Source organism: Camelus dromedarius, chromosome 33 (genome assembly GCF_036321535.1).
Source record: "Camelus dromedarius isolate mCamDro1 chromosome 33, mCamDro1.pat, whole genome shotgun sequence".
NCBI classification, from domain to species: domain Eukaryota; kingdom Metazoa; phylum Chordata; class Mammalia; order Artiodactyla; family Camelidae; genus Camelus; species Camelus dromedarius.
This window is the reverse complement of record NC_087468.1, coordinates 15,678,614-15,689,564: the sequence shown is the minus strand read 5'-3', so window position 1 is coordinate 15,689,564 and position 10,951 is coordinate 15,678,614. Positions and strand designations below refer to the sequence as shown.

Below are 10,951 nucleotides of genomic sequence, written 5' to 3'. Positions count from 1 at the left end.
TGTGTTTTTCTCCAGCAGTGCTGTGTACACAGTTGCAGGCATGGGGTTACAGAGAGTTGCACTAGACTGAGGTTCAAGGGAGCTCAAAGAGACAAAGGGAGGTCAAAGAGAGAGGCAAAGGAGTTGAGCTGAATAGGACACCGATTATAATCATGGACCTGAAGTTCACACTGTATAGTAAATAGAGGACATGAGGTCCTCATAATACATGTGATTTTATTTATGAAATTCTAAAGACACCCATGTTTATTCGTTCAATCAACAAATAGTTAAGAAACAACTTCTGTATACCAGGCCGTGTGCTGACGTCAGCAAATGCAGACCCAGACCCACCTCTAATGAGCACAGCCACCGAGTTCATTAAACCTCACAGTCCTGAATAGGAGTGAGCAAGGTGAAGGGGCGGGGGGACAAGGCAAGAGGAGTTTCAGAGCCGGGCACATTTCTTAATTGTTCAACCGTGTGCTATGGAAATGAGCGAGAGACTTTCAAAATTATATCTTGATTTACAGTGGCCCAAAGAAGCACTTCTTTCTGTGTCAAAGACATTTTTCTCAAATGTTGATGCTGTCAGCGATGAACTGAAAGAGAAGCTTGCGCTCATGTGCGTGAACGTTCACTTGAGCGTCTCCACCATGGCTGACCGCTATTTCGCGGAGCTCCGGAGAAGGTACTACACGACGCCCACCTCCTACCTGGAGCTCATCAATCTCTGTCTGTCCATGCTGCGAGAGAAGAGGAAGCAGTTGGTTTCAGTAAGCTTAATATTATTAATAATTCTTTTTTTCGCTTGAACTCAAAACTTTCGCCAGAATGAGTGGAAGAGCTATGTGCCACCTTACCCATCCTGTGCATGCCTTTGCCAACCTACAATATGACCAAAAAGTGTCCCATGCTGTTGGTCCAAAGGCCTTCCCCTTCCTTGATATTTATATTTTGTCTTCTGTCATTTATGTAAGTGCCCTTGACTCAGTAGCATGATTTGGACATTGTAACAGAATTAAAGTTAAGCAGAGAACTAGTCACCTCTGCAGTATTTAATAAGAAGTAAACCTTTCTGTGAAGTAATAGAGATGAGGTTCTGGTGGCCTTAACATGTCAGTGGTTCCCATTGAGAGCAAGGACTTTGGTGTCAGGGACCAGCTACAACCTCTGCTCTGCTTTCTTCCTGCACAATCTTAAGCATGTTCTGTAACTTCTCCAAGTCTTAGTAGAAAATAAGGTTTAAAAAATATATATCTATCTCTTGGATTGTTGTAGAATTAAAATGAGTTACTGTTTGTGAAGTGCTTGGAATATGATCTGACATATATGAGGTGCTCAGAAAATAATGGCTGCAGCCATCACCACCACCATCATCACCACCAGCATCACCACCACCACCAGCATCACCACCATCGGCATCACCACCATCACCACCATCATCATCACCACCACCACCATCACCACCACCACCACCATCACCACCATCACAATCACCACCACCATCATCATCAGGCTATTCACATGACCTAAAAATGTTCAGTATTTTAAACACAGTAAAAATGGAAGCATTTGCCATTTATTTTTCAGAGGATTTTGACCTGGTAAATGTATTTCTAGTAAAATAAAGTAACAGATATTTTTGAAACCTGCCAATTTGAACCACGTTTTCTGTCTTACCCTCAAAAAACAGTTATTCCCCGTTGCCTTCTCTACCAGATACTGCCCCTTTGATCCTAGTCAAGAGCTTCCTACCACTGGGAAGTAAGGTTCAGATCAGCTGCCAGAGCTAAGTACTCAGGACATTATCTCCTGGGGGAGAGGGGTGGTCTCAGCCCTGCTGATCCATTCTGAGGAAACAGGCTTCCAGAGCTGTGACCTGCAAGAATTTCTATCTGAATTTGTCCCTCACTCATTCAATGTGCTACCCAGCTACCACAGGGAATAAAAATACTACAGTGTGGGCCCTCCGTGAACCCACAGCCCCGTGACGTCCCACTCCCGTGTCCAAGGGGCACAGGTCCAAACCAACTGTGTTGCATGTCAGGGCCATTTCCTCGGGTTCTGTGACCTGAAGATTTCCCCACACTCTCAAGCGTTAAGTTTTACAAACTGATTCACCAGTTCTGTAGATGTGACATTCTAGTGCATGAGTGAGAGATGCCAGTTTATAATACTTGTCAAAATAGGTATCTTCATTGTCATCTAGGCACGTGAACGGGTGAAGAATGGTCTCACCAAACTATTGGAGACAAACGGTCTCGTAGACAAAATGAAATTAGACCTTTCCGCGTTGGAACCTGTCCTCTTAACGAAATCTCAAGACGTTGAAGCCCTGATGGACAAACTGGCGGTAGATCAAGAAAACGCCGACCAGGTACGCAGCGCTGGCTGACCGCGGGTGAGCAGGCTTTGACCTCCAGCTGGTCACCTATATACAGTGACAAGTGACTGGGTTTTTTAAATATGTTATTAAAATAATTGAGTGGTAGAGAAATTTAACCACGCCTTTAGGTTGTAAACAATCTCCCTTCAATAAGGGGGAGGGTATAGCTTAGCAAGCACAAGGTCCTGGGTTCAGTCCCCAGTACCTCCATTAAAAATAGATAAATAAATAAACCTAATTACCTCCCCCCCCAAAAAAAATTCTAAAAACAAAACCCAAAAAAACCAATCTCCCTTCAAAAGCCAGCCTGATTCTCTCCCCGAGAATGAGTGAACCCCATGTGTGGCACAGAGAGAGCTGAAAGAAAAGTACCCCCTACAAACAGAATGCAGCCAGTCTGCTCCTAAGAAGGAGCTGTTTGTCCTCATAACTTTGTCCCCATTTGTCCCCACTATTCTATCAACGTGGTGCGACGTGGACATGGGAGAGTACGAGATGCGGTGTGGCGAACCTTCTTTCATCATCAGTCTAATCCAAGGGGGCAAACATGACTCTCTATCATTGGCTTTGTTTTTAAACATTGCAATTCAAATCCCGAGACCACTCAAGCAGCCGTGTTTCGACGGTTAGGTCCGCAACATCGTGCAGGAGGACGAAGCGGTAGCAAAAGTGAAGGCGGAAGAAACCCAAGCGATAGCGGACGACGCTCAGCGAGACCTTGAAGAAGCGCTGCCCGCGCTGGAGGCTGCTAACAAGGCGCTGGATTCCCTAGACAAGGCGGACATATCTGAGATCAGAGTCTTCACAAAGCCCCCGGACCTGGTCATGACCGTGATGGAAGCGATCTCCATCCTCTTGAATGCCAAGTGAGTGCCTCCTCAGAACACCCGTTGCCAGCATACCTGGCGGGATTTCTTTGCTCTTTTTCTTCATTTTCACTTACGTGTCTTCATTCTCTTCACCTCCCTCTCGTTGATTTGGTCAGTCATTCAACAAATTGATTCCACAGGCCTTTTTTGGGGGGGGGAGGGGACATCTACTTTGCGTTAGATGGTAAGAGATATAAATTTCTTCCACGTGAGGCACTGACAGTCTAGTGGGGAGACAGGCATAAAAAATGATCATTTCAAGGCCTGTGAGAGTTGTGCAGTATTAGGAGTGCCAAGGAGAGAGCGCCCAGGCCCCCTGGGGGGCGTGAGCAGGTGTCTGGGGAGATGGTGCTTGGGTGGAGAGTGGACCATGGGGAGAGCTCAGGGATCAGGCGGGGCTGGGCGGCAGGGCAGTGATCACACCATGAACGGTCTCGTGTGCTTTGCTGAGCAGTTCAGATTTCATCTTGGAGATAATGTTGTTTTCAAACTTTCTTTAGTAATTTAATCTTTTTTAATAAAAGATTATGTTATGAGAAAGCTTTCTATGTAAGACTGATTAGTGAAGACAGAGCGCCCAGAGCACCACCCCTCCCCAACCGCCACCGCCAGGCTTCCCCGCGGACCCACTGGTCAGCACGTCGTTGGGACCTGAGGGTTCTTGGAGCACAGGTGGAGAGCCCTGGCCAGAGGGGACTGAGAACCAGCGAGCACTGTCAACATAATCAGATTTCCATGTGAGAAAGACCAATCTGGCCAAAGTCCACAGGGGGCGAGTTTGACTGAGAGAGAAAACAGGTTTGAAGGTGATTACGGTGTTTGTGCAAGAAATTTTAAGGCAAGGGAGGTAAAAATGTGGGTGCTTGAGGTATTTGAAAAATAAAACTCATTTCTGTAATGCCTTACGCTTCTGCAACTCTGCCGTTCTATAATTCTTTCTCCGCCACAGCTGGCTTGTATGGAACCTTAGTCATCCACGTGACCTGTCTCCCCATGAGCTGTGTTGCACGTCATGCCAGTTACTGGGATTACACCACTGAGGTTAAAACTACCCACTTACTGGGGTAACATTTTTAGTTTATTTATTTTATAGAAATACAGTTGATGTACAGCGTTTATGTTAGTTTTAAGTGTGCTGCGTAGTGACTGGATTTTGCACACGTTATGAAATGATCACGGTAAGTCTCTTAGCCATCCGTGGGATAACATTTTAAAGTTCTCAAAGGAGCACGTGTTTTTTTGATCTTGCATTCCTTTAGGACAGTGCCACTAACTTGCCGTGTGTGTCTTTCAGGCCTGACTGGCCTACAGCAAAGCAACTGCTCGGTGACTCTAACTTCCTAAGAAGACTTCTAGAATACGATAAGGAAAACATAAAGCCCCAGGTCCTGGCGAAGCTTCAGAAGTACATCAATAACCCTGATTTTGTGCCTGAAAAAGTGGAGAAAGTGTCCAAAGCTTGCAGATCCATGTGCATGTGGGTGAGAGCAATGGATCTGTACTCCCGGGTGGTCAAAGACGTGGAACCAAAGAGGCAAAAGCTCCGCGCTGCGCAGGTACGTTGTCTGTGCCGTGAGGTTTTGCAGAATGAGAGGCCGTCGCCAGCAAGCATGCGAGCTCCGACTGAGGCGCTGCTGAGGGCAAACAATACAGTGACAGCGCTCTTGGAAATTAGTTTTTGTTTAAAAAGAATAGCTTAGCCGGTAAGGGTTATTTTTTCGGAAACGATCTCTAAAATCTGTCCTCTCCCAGCATAAAAGGAAAACAGGTCTTTACTGTACCACATCATCAGACCCCTGGTGTTTTTAAATTTATTTTAGCTCTAGCATCCAATGCTCTCCGTTTCTATTTGATAAATCTTCCCACACTTGAGTGTGTTACCTGAGGTTCTAAAAACCAGCGTAAGCCACAGTCAGATGGGAGGCCTCAAGCAGAACCAAGATCGATCAGCGGAGCAGGTCACCGGAAGAACCACGGCTACAGAGCAGGGCTGGCAAACTTTTTCTCTAAGGATCCAGGTAGTAAATATTTTAAGCTTTGCTGGCTAGATGGTCTCTGTTGCCGTTACTCAGCTCTGCCGTTGCATCATAAAAACAGCCGTCAACAATTCAAACGTGAATAAGCATGGCTGTGGCCCAGCGTAGCTTTACTTATGGACACTGGACTCAGATTTCATACAGTTATCATGTGTTATGAAATAGTATTCTTCGTTTGACTTTTTTTCCCCTTAACTATTTAAAAGTGTAAAACCATTCTCACTCACAAACCACACAAAAACAGGCAGTGGGCTGAGTCTGGCCTCGAGGCCAAAGCTGCAGACCTCTGCCCTAGAAAACTAGTCAGGAGAGATCCGTTTTCACTGTTGCATGGCTATTTCATTTGTTCTACCATTTAAAGTTTATTATAATAGCTAATTCATCCCCAAATGCTTAGTACATTTATTTCTCTAATCCTTCTATGATTTATTTTGTTGGAGTTTGTTTTGTTTTGTTCTGTTCTGTTTGTTTCTGCTCTTATATTTTGTTCTATTTTATATTTGTTTTAACTTTGAATATATCATATCAAAATCTTTTGGGAGAAAAAGAACATAAATCCTTAAAAACAAACAAACAAACAAAAAAACCTGTTACAAATGGGTAAATTTCAACTTTCTTTTGGGGCTTGTTGTTAAATACGTACCTGATTTTATTAGGCTGAACTTGATATGACCATGGCTACTCTGAAAGAAAAACAAGCATTGCTAAAACAAGTGGAAGATCAAATACGAGCCTTGCAAGATAAATATGACAAAAGTGTGAGTGAGAAGGAAAGTCTGGGTGAGTAACTCATAAAATTTACGTTGTTCTGAAAGGGCCTGATTTTCAAAAGTTGAAACAGTTTTCAGGTGGTCAGATCTCAGTCTCCATCCAACCTACAGGGCGTATCTGCGTGAGATGGATTGCATTAGCCTCCTAGTGTAACACTAGGAGAACTGCCTGTGTTGTGTGTATTCAACTCCTATATCCGAATAAGGCCTTTGGGGGAAATACCACATTTTGACACAGAGCAGCACGTTTTCTGAATTTGATCCAGAAAATAAATACTATAGGAGCATGAAAACAGTGCTGTCCTCAGCCAGAGTCAAGGAGTATCGAAAAGATGCTTTCTGCGTGGAAGAGGCAGACTTGGACTTGGCTCTGAAATGGGAACTAAGCCCCTGCTGGTGTGGGGTTCCCTAGAGATGTGTCGACATCGTTAGCTAAATATTGCTGGTTCCGCTATAAACAGAAGCAGGCGGATAAACGTCGTGTACTTTAGGGAAACACTGAATAACACGGCCTGATTGTCTTAAAATTTCCCAGCAAAGACGATGGCCCTGACAAAGGCGCGTCTGGTGCGCGCGGGAAAGCTGACGGCTGCGCTGGGGGACGAGCAAGTTCGATGGGAGGAGAGCATCCAGAAGTTCAGCGAGGAGATAGCGAACATCGTCGGGAACGTGTTCATAGCAGCGGCCTGTGTGGCCTATTACGGGGCCTTCACAGCCCAGTACAGGCAGTCGGTGAGGAGACCTGCCTTCCGAGAGCAGCGGCTGAAACTGGGAGGCGGGGTGGGGGCGTGGGGGACCCGGTTTCCAGGGAGGTTCTCCGTGATGGAAACTTCTGTATACATTCCACAGCCCTCCACCTCCCCCAGCAGCCAGCGGTGGCTGCCTCGAGGCTCACCTTGACCCGGCCCTCCCTCTCCTCTCCTGCCTGAGAAAGTTGCTCATCAGCTGCTTACACAGCACAGAACCTGGGGGGAGAGAAAGAGCCAGGGAGTCTCCTACCCCTAGGATCAGGAGTGGCAGCCAAAGTCAGGCAGGATGGGGGGGGGGCGGTTATAGCTCAGTGGTTTAGCATGTGCCTAGCATGCACAAGTTCCCGGGTTCAATACCCAGTACCTCCATTAAAATAAATAAATAAATAAACCTAACTACTTCCCCCCGAAAAAATAACATAAAATAAAGTCAGGCAGTATGCATAAAAAAGAATAAAATAATGCCATTTGCAGCAACATGGATGGACCTGGTGATTGTCACTCTAAGTGAAGTAAGCCAGAAGGAGAAAGAAAAATACCATATGATATCACTTATATGTGGTATCTAAAAAAAAAAGACAAACAAACCTGTTTAACAAAATAGAAACAGACTAACAGACATAGAAAACAAACTTATGGTTAACCGGGGGGAAGGGATAAATCGGGAGTTCTAGATTTGCAGATACTAACTAATATACATGAAATAGATAAATAACAGGTTTCTACTGTACAGCTCCGGGAACTATATTTAATACCTTGCAGTAACCTATGGTGAAAAAGAATATGAAAATGAATGTATGTTCCTGTATGACTGAAGCATTGTGCTGTACACCAGAAATTGACACAGCATTGTAAACTGACTATACTTCAATAAATATACATATTTTTTAAAAGATAAATTAAAATAAAATAAAGTCAGGCAGGATGAAGCATCCTGAATCGGTGAGGCTGCTGCTGAGGGCTGGGCATTGGGCAGGAGCAGGAAACTGAATGATCTGGAGGGCTTTTGAAGCCACTTTTTGAAATGCTTCCCTGCGGATGTTCTGCCCTGCCCTTGGGTTATAAAACCTTGTTGGTGCAGGAGTTACACAGACTCTCCAGGAGCTCAGGGGCATCTGGCGCCAAGTGGGCAGTGGTGCCAGGGATGCTCTCGGGGGACAGACAGTTCTCTGCTGTGCATGGTTGTGCCGCTCCCTGTAGGAGGTGACCTGCTTACAGCCCGCTGCCGCATTCACTGATTGCCAGTAGCACCCACAGCCATTGCGATAACCCCAAACTCCTCCACGTGCTTCCAGACTCTTCCCAAGAGGAGCCTGCAGCCCATGCTGAAGCCGACTGTGACAACCCCTGTGTCATTTATACCAGGTCAAGACAGGGCATGTGACATGCCCCAAGCCACCACTAGTGAACGGCGTAGGTCTAGACCCCGGATCTGCTGTGCCCTATGCCCTGGTGCCGGGGTGCCTGTGCAGTCTGGGTGTGTCCTCGTTCTCCGAGTGTTGCTGACTCTATACAAGCGAGCTTTTCTCCTTCTACAGCTTATTGAGTGTTGGATCCAGGACTGTCAGACCCTGGAGATCCCAATCAATCCTTCCTTCAGTCTCATTAACACGCTTGGCGACCCCTACGAGATACGGCAGTGGAACACAGACGGGCTGCCCCGTGACCTGGTATCAACGGAAAACGGCATCCTGGTCACTCAAGGGAGACGGTGGCCTCTGATGATTGACCCCCAAGATCAGGTATGTGACCAGGGCCTCAGATAAGCTGTTAGCCTGTTAAGTCGGCTAACACCGTGCTCTTACAGATTCTAAAAGCGGACTTGAACGTCCCTGTAAGATCTTGGGGATGCAGACCTGGGAGGGGGTTTAAACGTCTTCTCGTCCACATCCCTCACTGTGTAGAGACAGAAAGTAAAACAGGAACAGTCCAAGTGCTCTGCACGCTTGGTTTTGATTTTGTTTAAGGGGTTGACCATTTGTTTTCTCTGTGGGAGCAGAAGTTCATACCAGCACAGTCCTTGTTCCTAAAAGGACTGAGGCGTTGGAATGAAGCCAGAGGATGATGACTTTCAGGGTGCACCTGCCTGGCATTTACAGAAGCTCACTATCTGACTCCTGAGTCTGCGGGCCAGTTGTTCTACGGGGGGTTTAGGAAAAGGTGCCCGTTTGAAATCAGGGACAAACGTGAATCCCTCCAGGGTGGGCTTGCTTCCTGGGTGGGTCTTTCCTTCATTTGTTCCAAATTTGAATACAAGAAAGAGTCCTAAACATTAGATTCAAAAGGTGTTTTTTATTTGTAGGGGGAGTGGAGGGTTTTTTAAAATTTTATCTTTTGTTATCTTCCTGGTTTCTAGATTGAACGAAACCTCTAAACTTTACAAACTTTGACTTTCTAGCCAGCTCTGAACTAAACGTCTCGCTCTGCACTTTCTCACATAGGCAAACCGCTGGATAAGAAACAAAGAGAACAAAAACGGTTTAAAGATCGTCAAGCTTACGGACAGTAATTTCTTGCGCATACTTGAAAATTCGATCCGCCTCGGCTTACCCGTCTTACTGGAAGAGGTTCGCTTTGCACTTTTCTTGCGTTAGTTCCCAGCCTTCAGGCAACACCTGGGAGCCTGTACCGGCCGTGCCTGCATCCCACTAAACACCCCAGCCAGCTCCCTCTTCAAACTGGTCAAACCGATTGCTTCGCTCCTCAAACAGTACAGTACACCCTCGGGGGTGGGGGGGGGCGCCGTCTGTGACCGAAGGAATTTTTTTGCTTCCAGACATTGCTTTGGTGTTAAGTGGGATGGGCTCAGTTTCCTGACACCGCTGATTCTCAGGCCTCGCGTGGCTCCCCGCCGTTAGCTGCCCTGAAAATTCGAAGCAGTGGTGCCAGTCAGGGAGTGTCTCCTCACGCCAAGGATGTGAAGCCAGTAAAACCCCCAGTGGGTATAAACGTTATGTTCCACTTAGACGGAAGGTCAGAATTAGACTAAGTGGCGTGATAGGAACTTTTGTTTGAAACAAAACAAAAGATGTTTGTTGAGCCTAAGTGCTTGATTTCGTCAGAATCACCCCAAGAGTGGATGTTTTCCAGCTTGTTCATTCAGTGAACACACATTGTTTGAGAATCAAAGGCCAACAATACCCGGGTGGTTCTTGCCCTCGATAGTTTACAGTCTAGTTGGGGGCAAAGACAGTAAACAGAGAAAAGAGGGGGAATGAGGCAGAAGAGGGAGGAAGAGAACGAATGGTAAGGGCTTTGAAGGGATGAGCCCAGGGCTGACATAGCCAATAAGGTGGTGGGGTGGGGGAGGTAAATTAAATGCACGGCTACAGGAGGTAACGGTTGAGCTGTGACCCACATGAAGAGCTCAGCCACGTGAAGAGCTCAGAGAGATGGCTTTCCAGGCAAAGGGGACAGCCTGTACAATGGCCTTGGGCACAAAAAGGACTCCTGCAGCAAAAGGGCACGAAGCTCGGAAAAGACCGCAGGCCGGGGGCAGCTTAGCTGCAGAAGAGTCAGTAATATTAGCTTCAGCTACCACGCACTGCGTGCTCGCTCCCCTCGCCAGACCTGCTGTGGTAGTTTACACATATTAACCCTTTAACCTGCACTGCCGCCTTACAGGGTAGTCACTACTATTATCCCATTTTACCAGTGAGGAAGCTGAGGCCCAGAAAGGTTAAGTAAACCATCAGAGCAGCCTGACTGTCTAGAACATTCACAGCAAGTTACCAGCCTCCCAGCTCAAACTACAAAGAGCCCAAGCAGCCTCCATGTGGTGCTCGTGGCCTTGACCTGCACGGGCCAGGTTCTGCCATGGGCCCCAGGCCCTCATTCAGACCCTGGAGTTACAGGAGAGGGTGCAGTCTCCCCAAAATCTCTGGCACAGTTATGTTAGCCCCAGACTGATTCTTGTGTGTGTGTGTGTGTGTATAATTTTTTTTTTATTGACATATAGTCAGTTTAGAATGTTGTGTCAATTCCTGGTCTACAGCACAAGGCTTCAGTCATACATGAACACACATATATTCGTTTTCATGTTCTTTTTCACCATAAGTTACTACAAGATACTGAATGTAGTTCCCTGTGCTGTACAGTATGAACTTGTTGTTTATCTATTTCACATGTAGTAGTTAGTATCTGCAAATCTCGAACTCCC

At 46.4% G+C, this 10,951-nt stretch overlaps 2 protein-coding genes across 10 annotated transcripts in view; one reads left to right on the top strand and one right to left on the bottom strand.

Annotated features, from left to right (window-relative positions):
* TRABD2A (TraB domain containing 2A) overlaps positions 1–10,951 on the bottom strand; it is a 120,457-nt gene that overhangs the window by 7,600 nt on the left and 101,906 nt on the right. For 5 of the 9 annotated variants that reach the window (XR_010378848.1, XR_010378849.1, XR_010378846.1 and 2 more), the window contains one exon: positions 5,917–5,956. The exons of 2 other annotated variants lie outside the window; for them this stretch is intronic. Coding sequence is in view for 2 of the 7 variants with exons in the window: in XM_064481959.1 (XP_064338029.1) it covers positions 5,864–5,956 (93 nt within the window). In the remaining 5 variants the exon portion in view is untranslated. Of the gene's footprint in view, positions 1–196; positions 726–5,848; positions 5,957–10,951 lie in introns of those variants that run through there. 2 more of the 9 variants (XM_064481963.1, XM_064481959.1) reach the window with 2 other exon arrangements.
* The window catches only part of DNAH6 (dynein axonemal heavy chain 6), a 150,304-nt gene that overhangs the window by 91,122 nt on the left and 48,231 nt on the right, over positions 1–10,951 (top strand). Inside the window, exons 49-56 of the mRNA XM_031441370.2 lie at positions 513–755; positions 2,192–2,359; positions 2,999–3,234; positions 4,532–4,793; positions 5,930–6,053; positions 6,579–6,775; positions 8,331–8,534; positions 9,234–9,359. Of these exons, the coding sequence (XP_031297230.2) occupies positions 513–755; positions 2,192–2,359; positions 2,999–3,234; positions 4,532–4,793; positions 5,930–6,053; positions 6,579–6,775; positions 8,331–8,534; positions 9,234–9,359 (1,560 nt within the window). The remainder of the gene's footprint in view (positions 1–512; positions 756–2,191; positions 2,360–2,998; positions 3,235–4,531; positions 4,794–5,929; positions 6,054–6,578; positions 6,776–8,330; positions 8,535–9,233; positions 9,360–10,951) is intronic.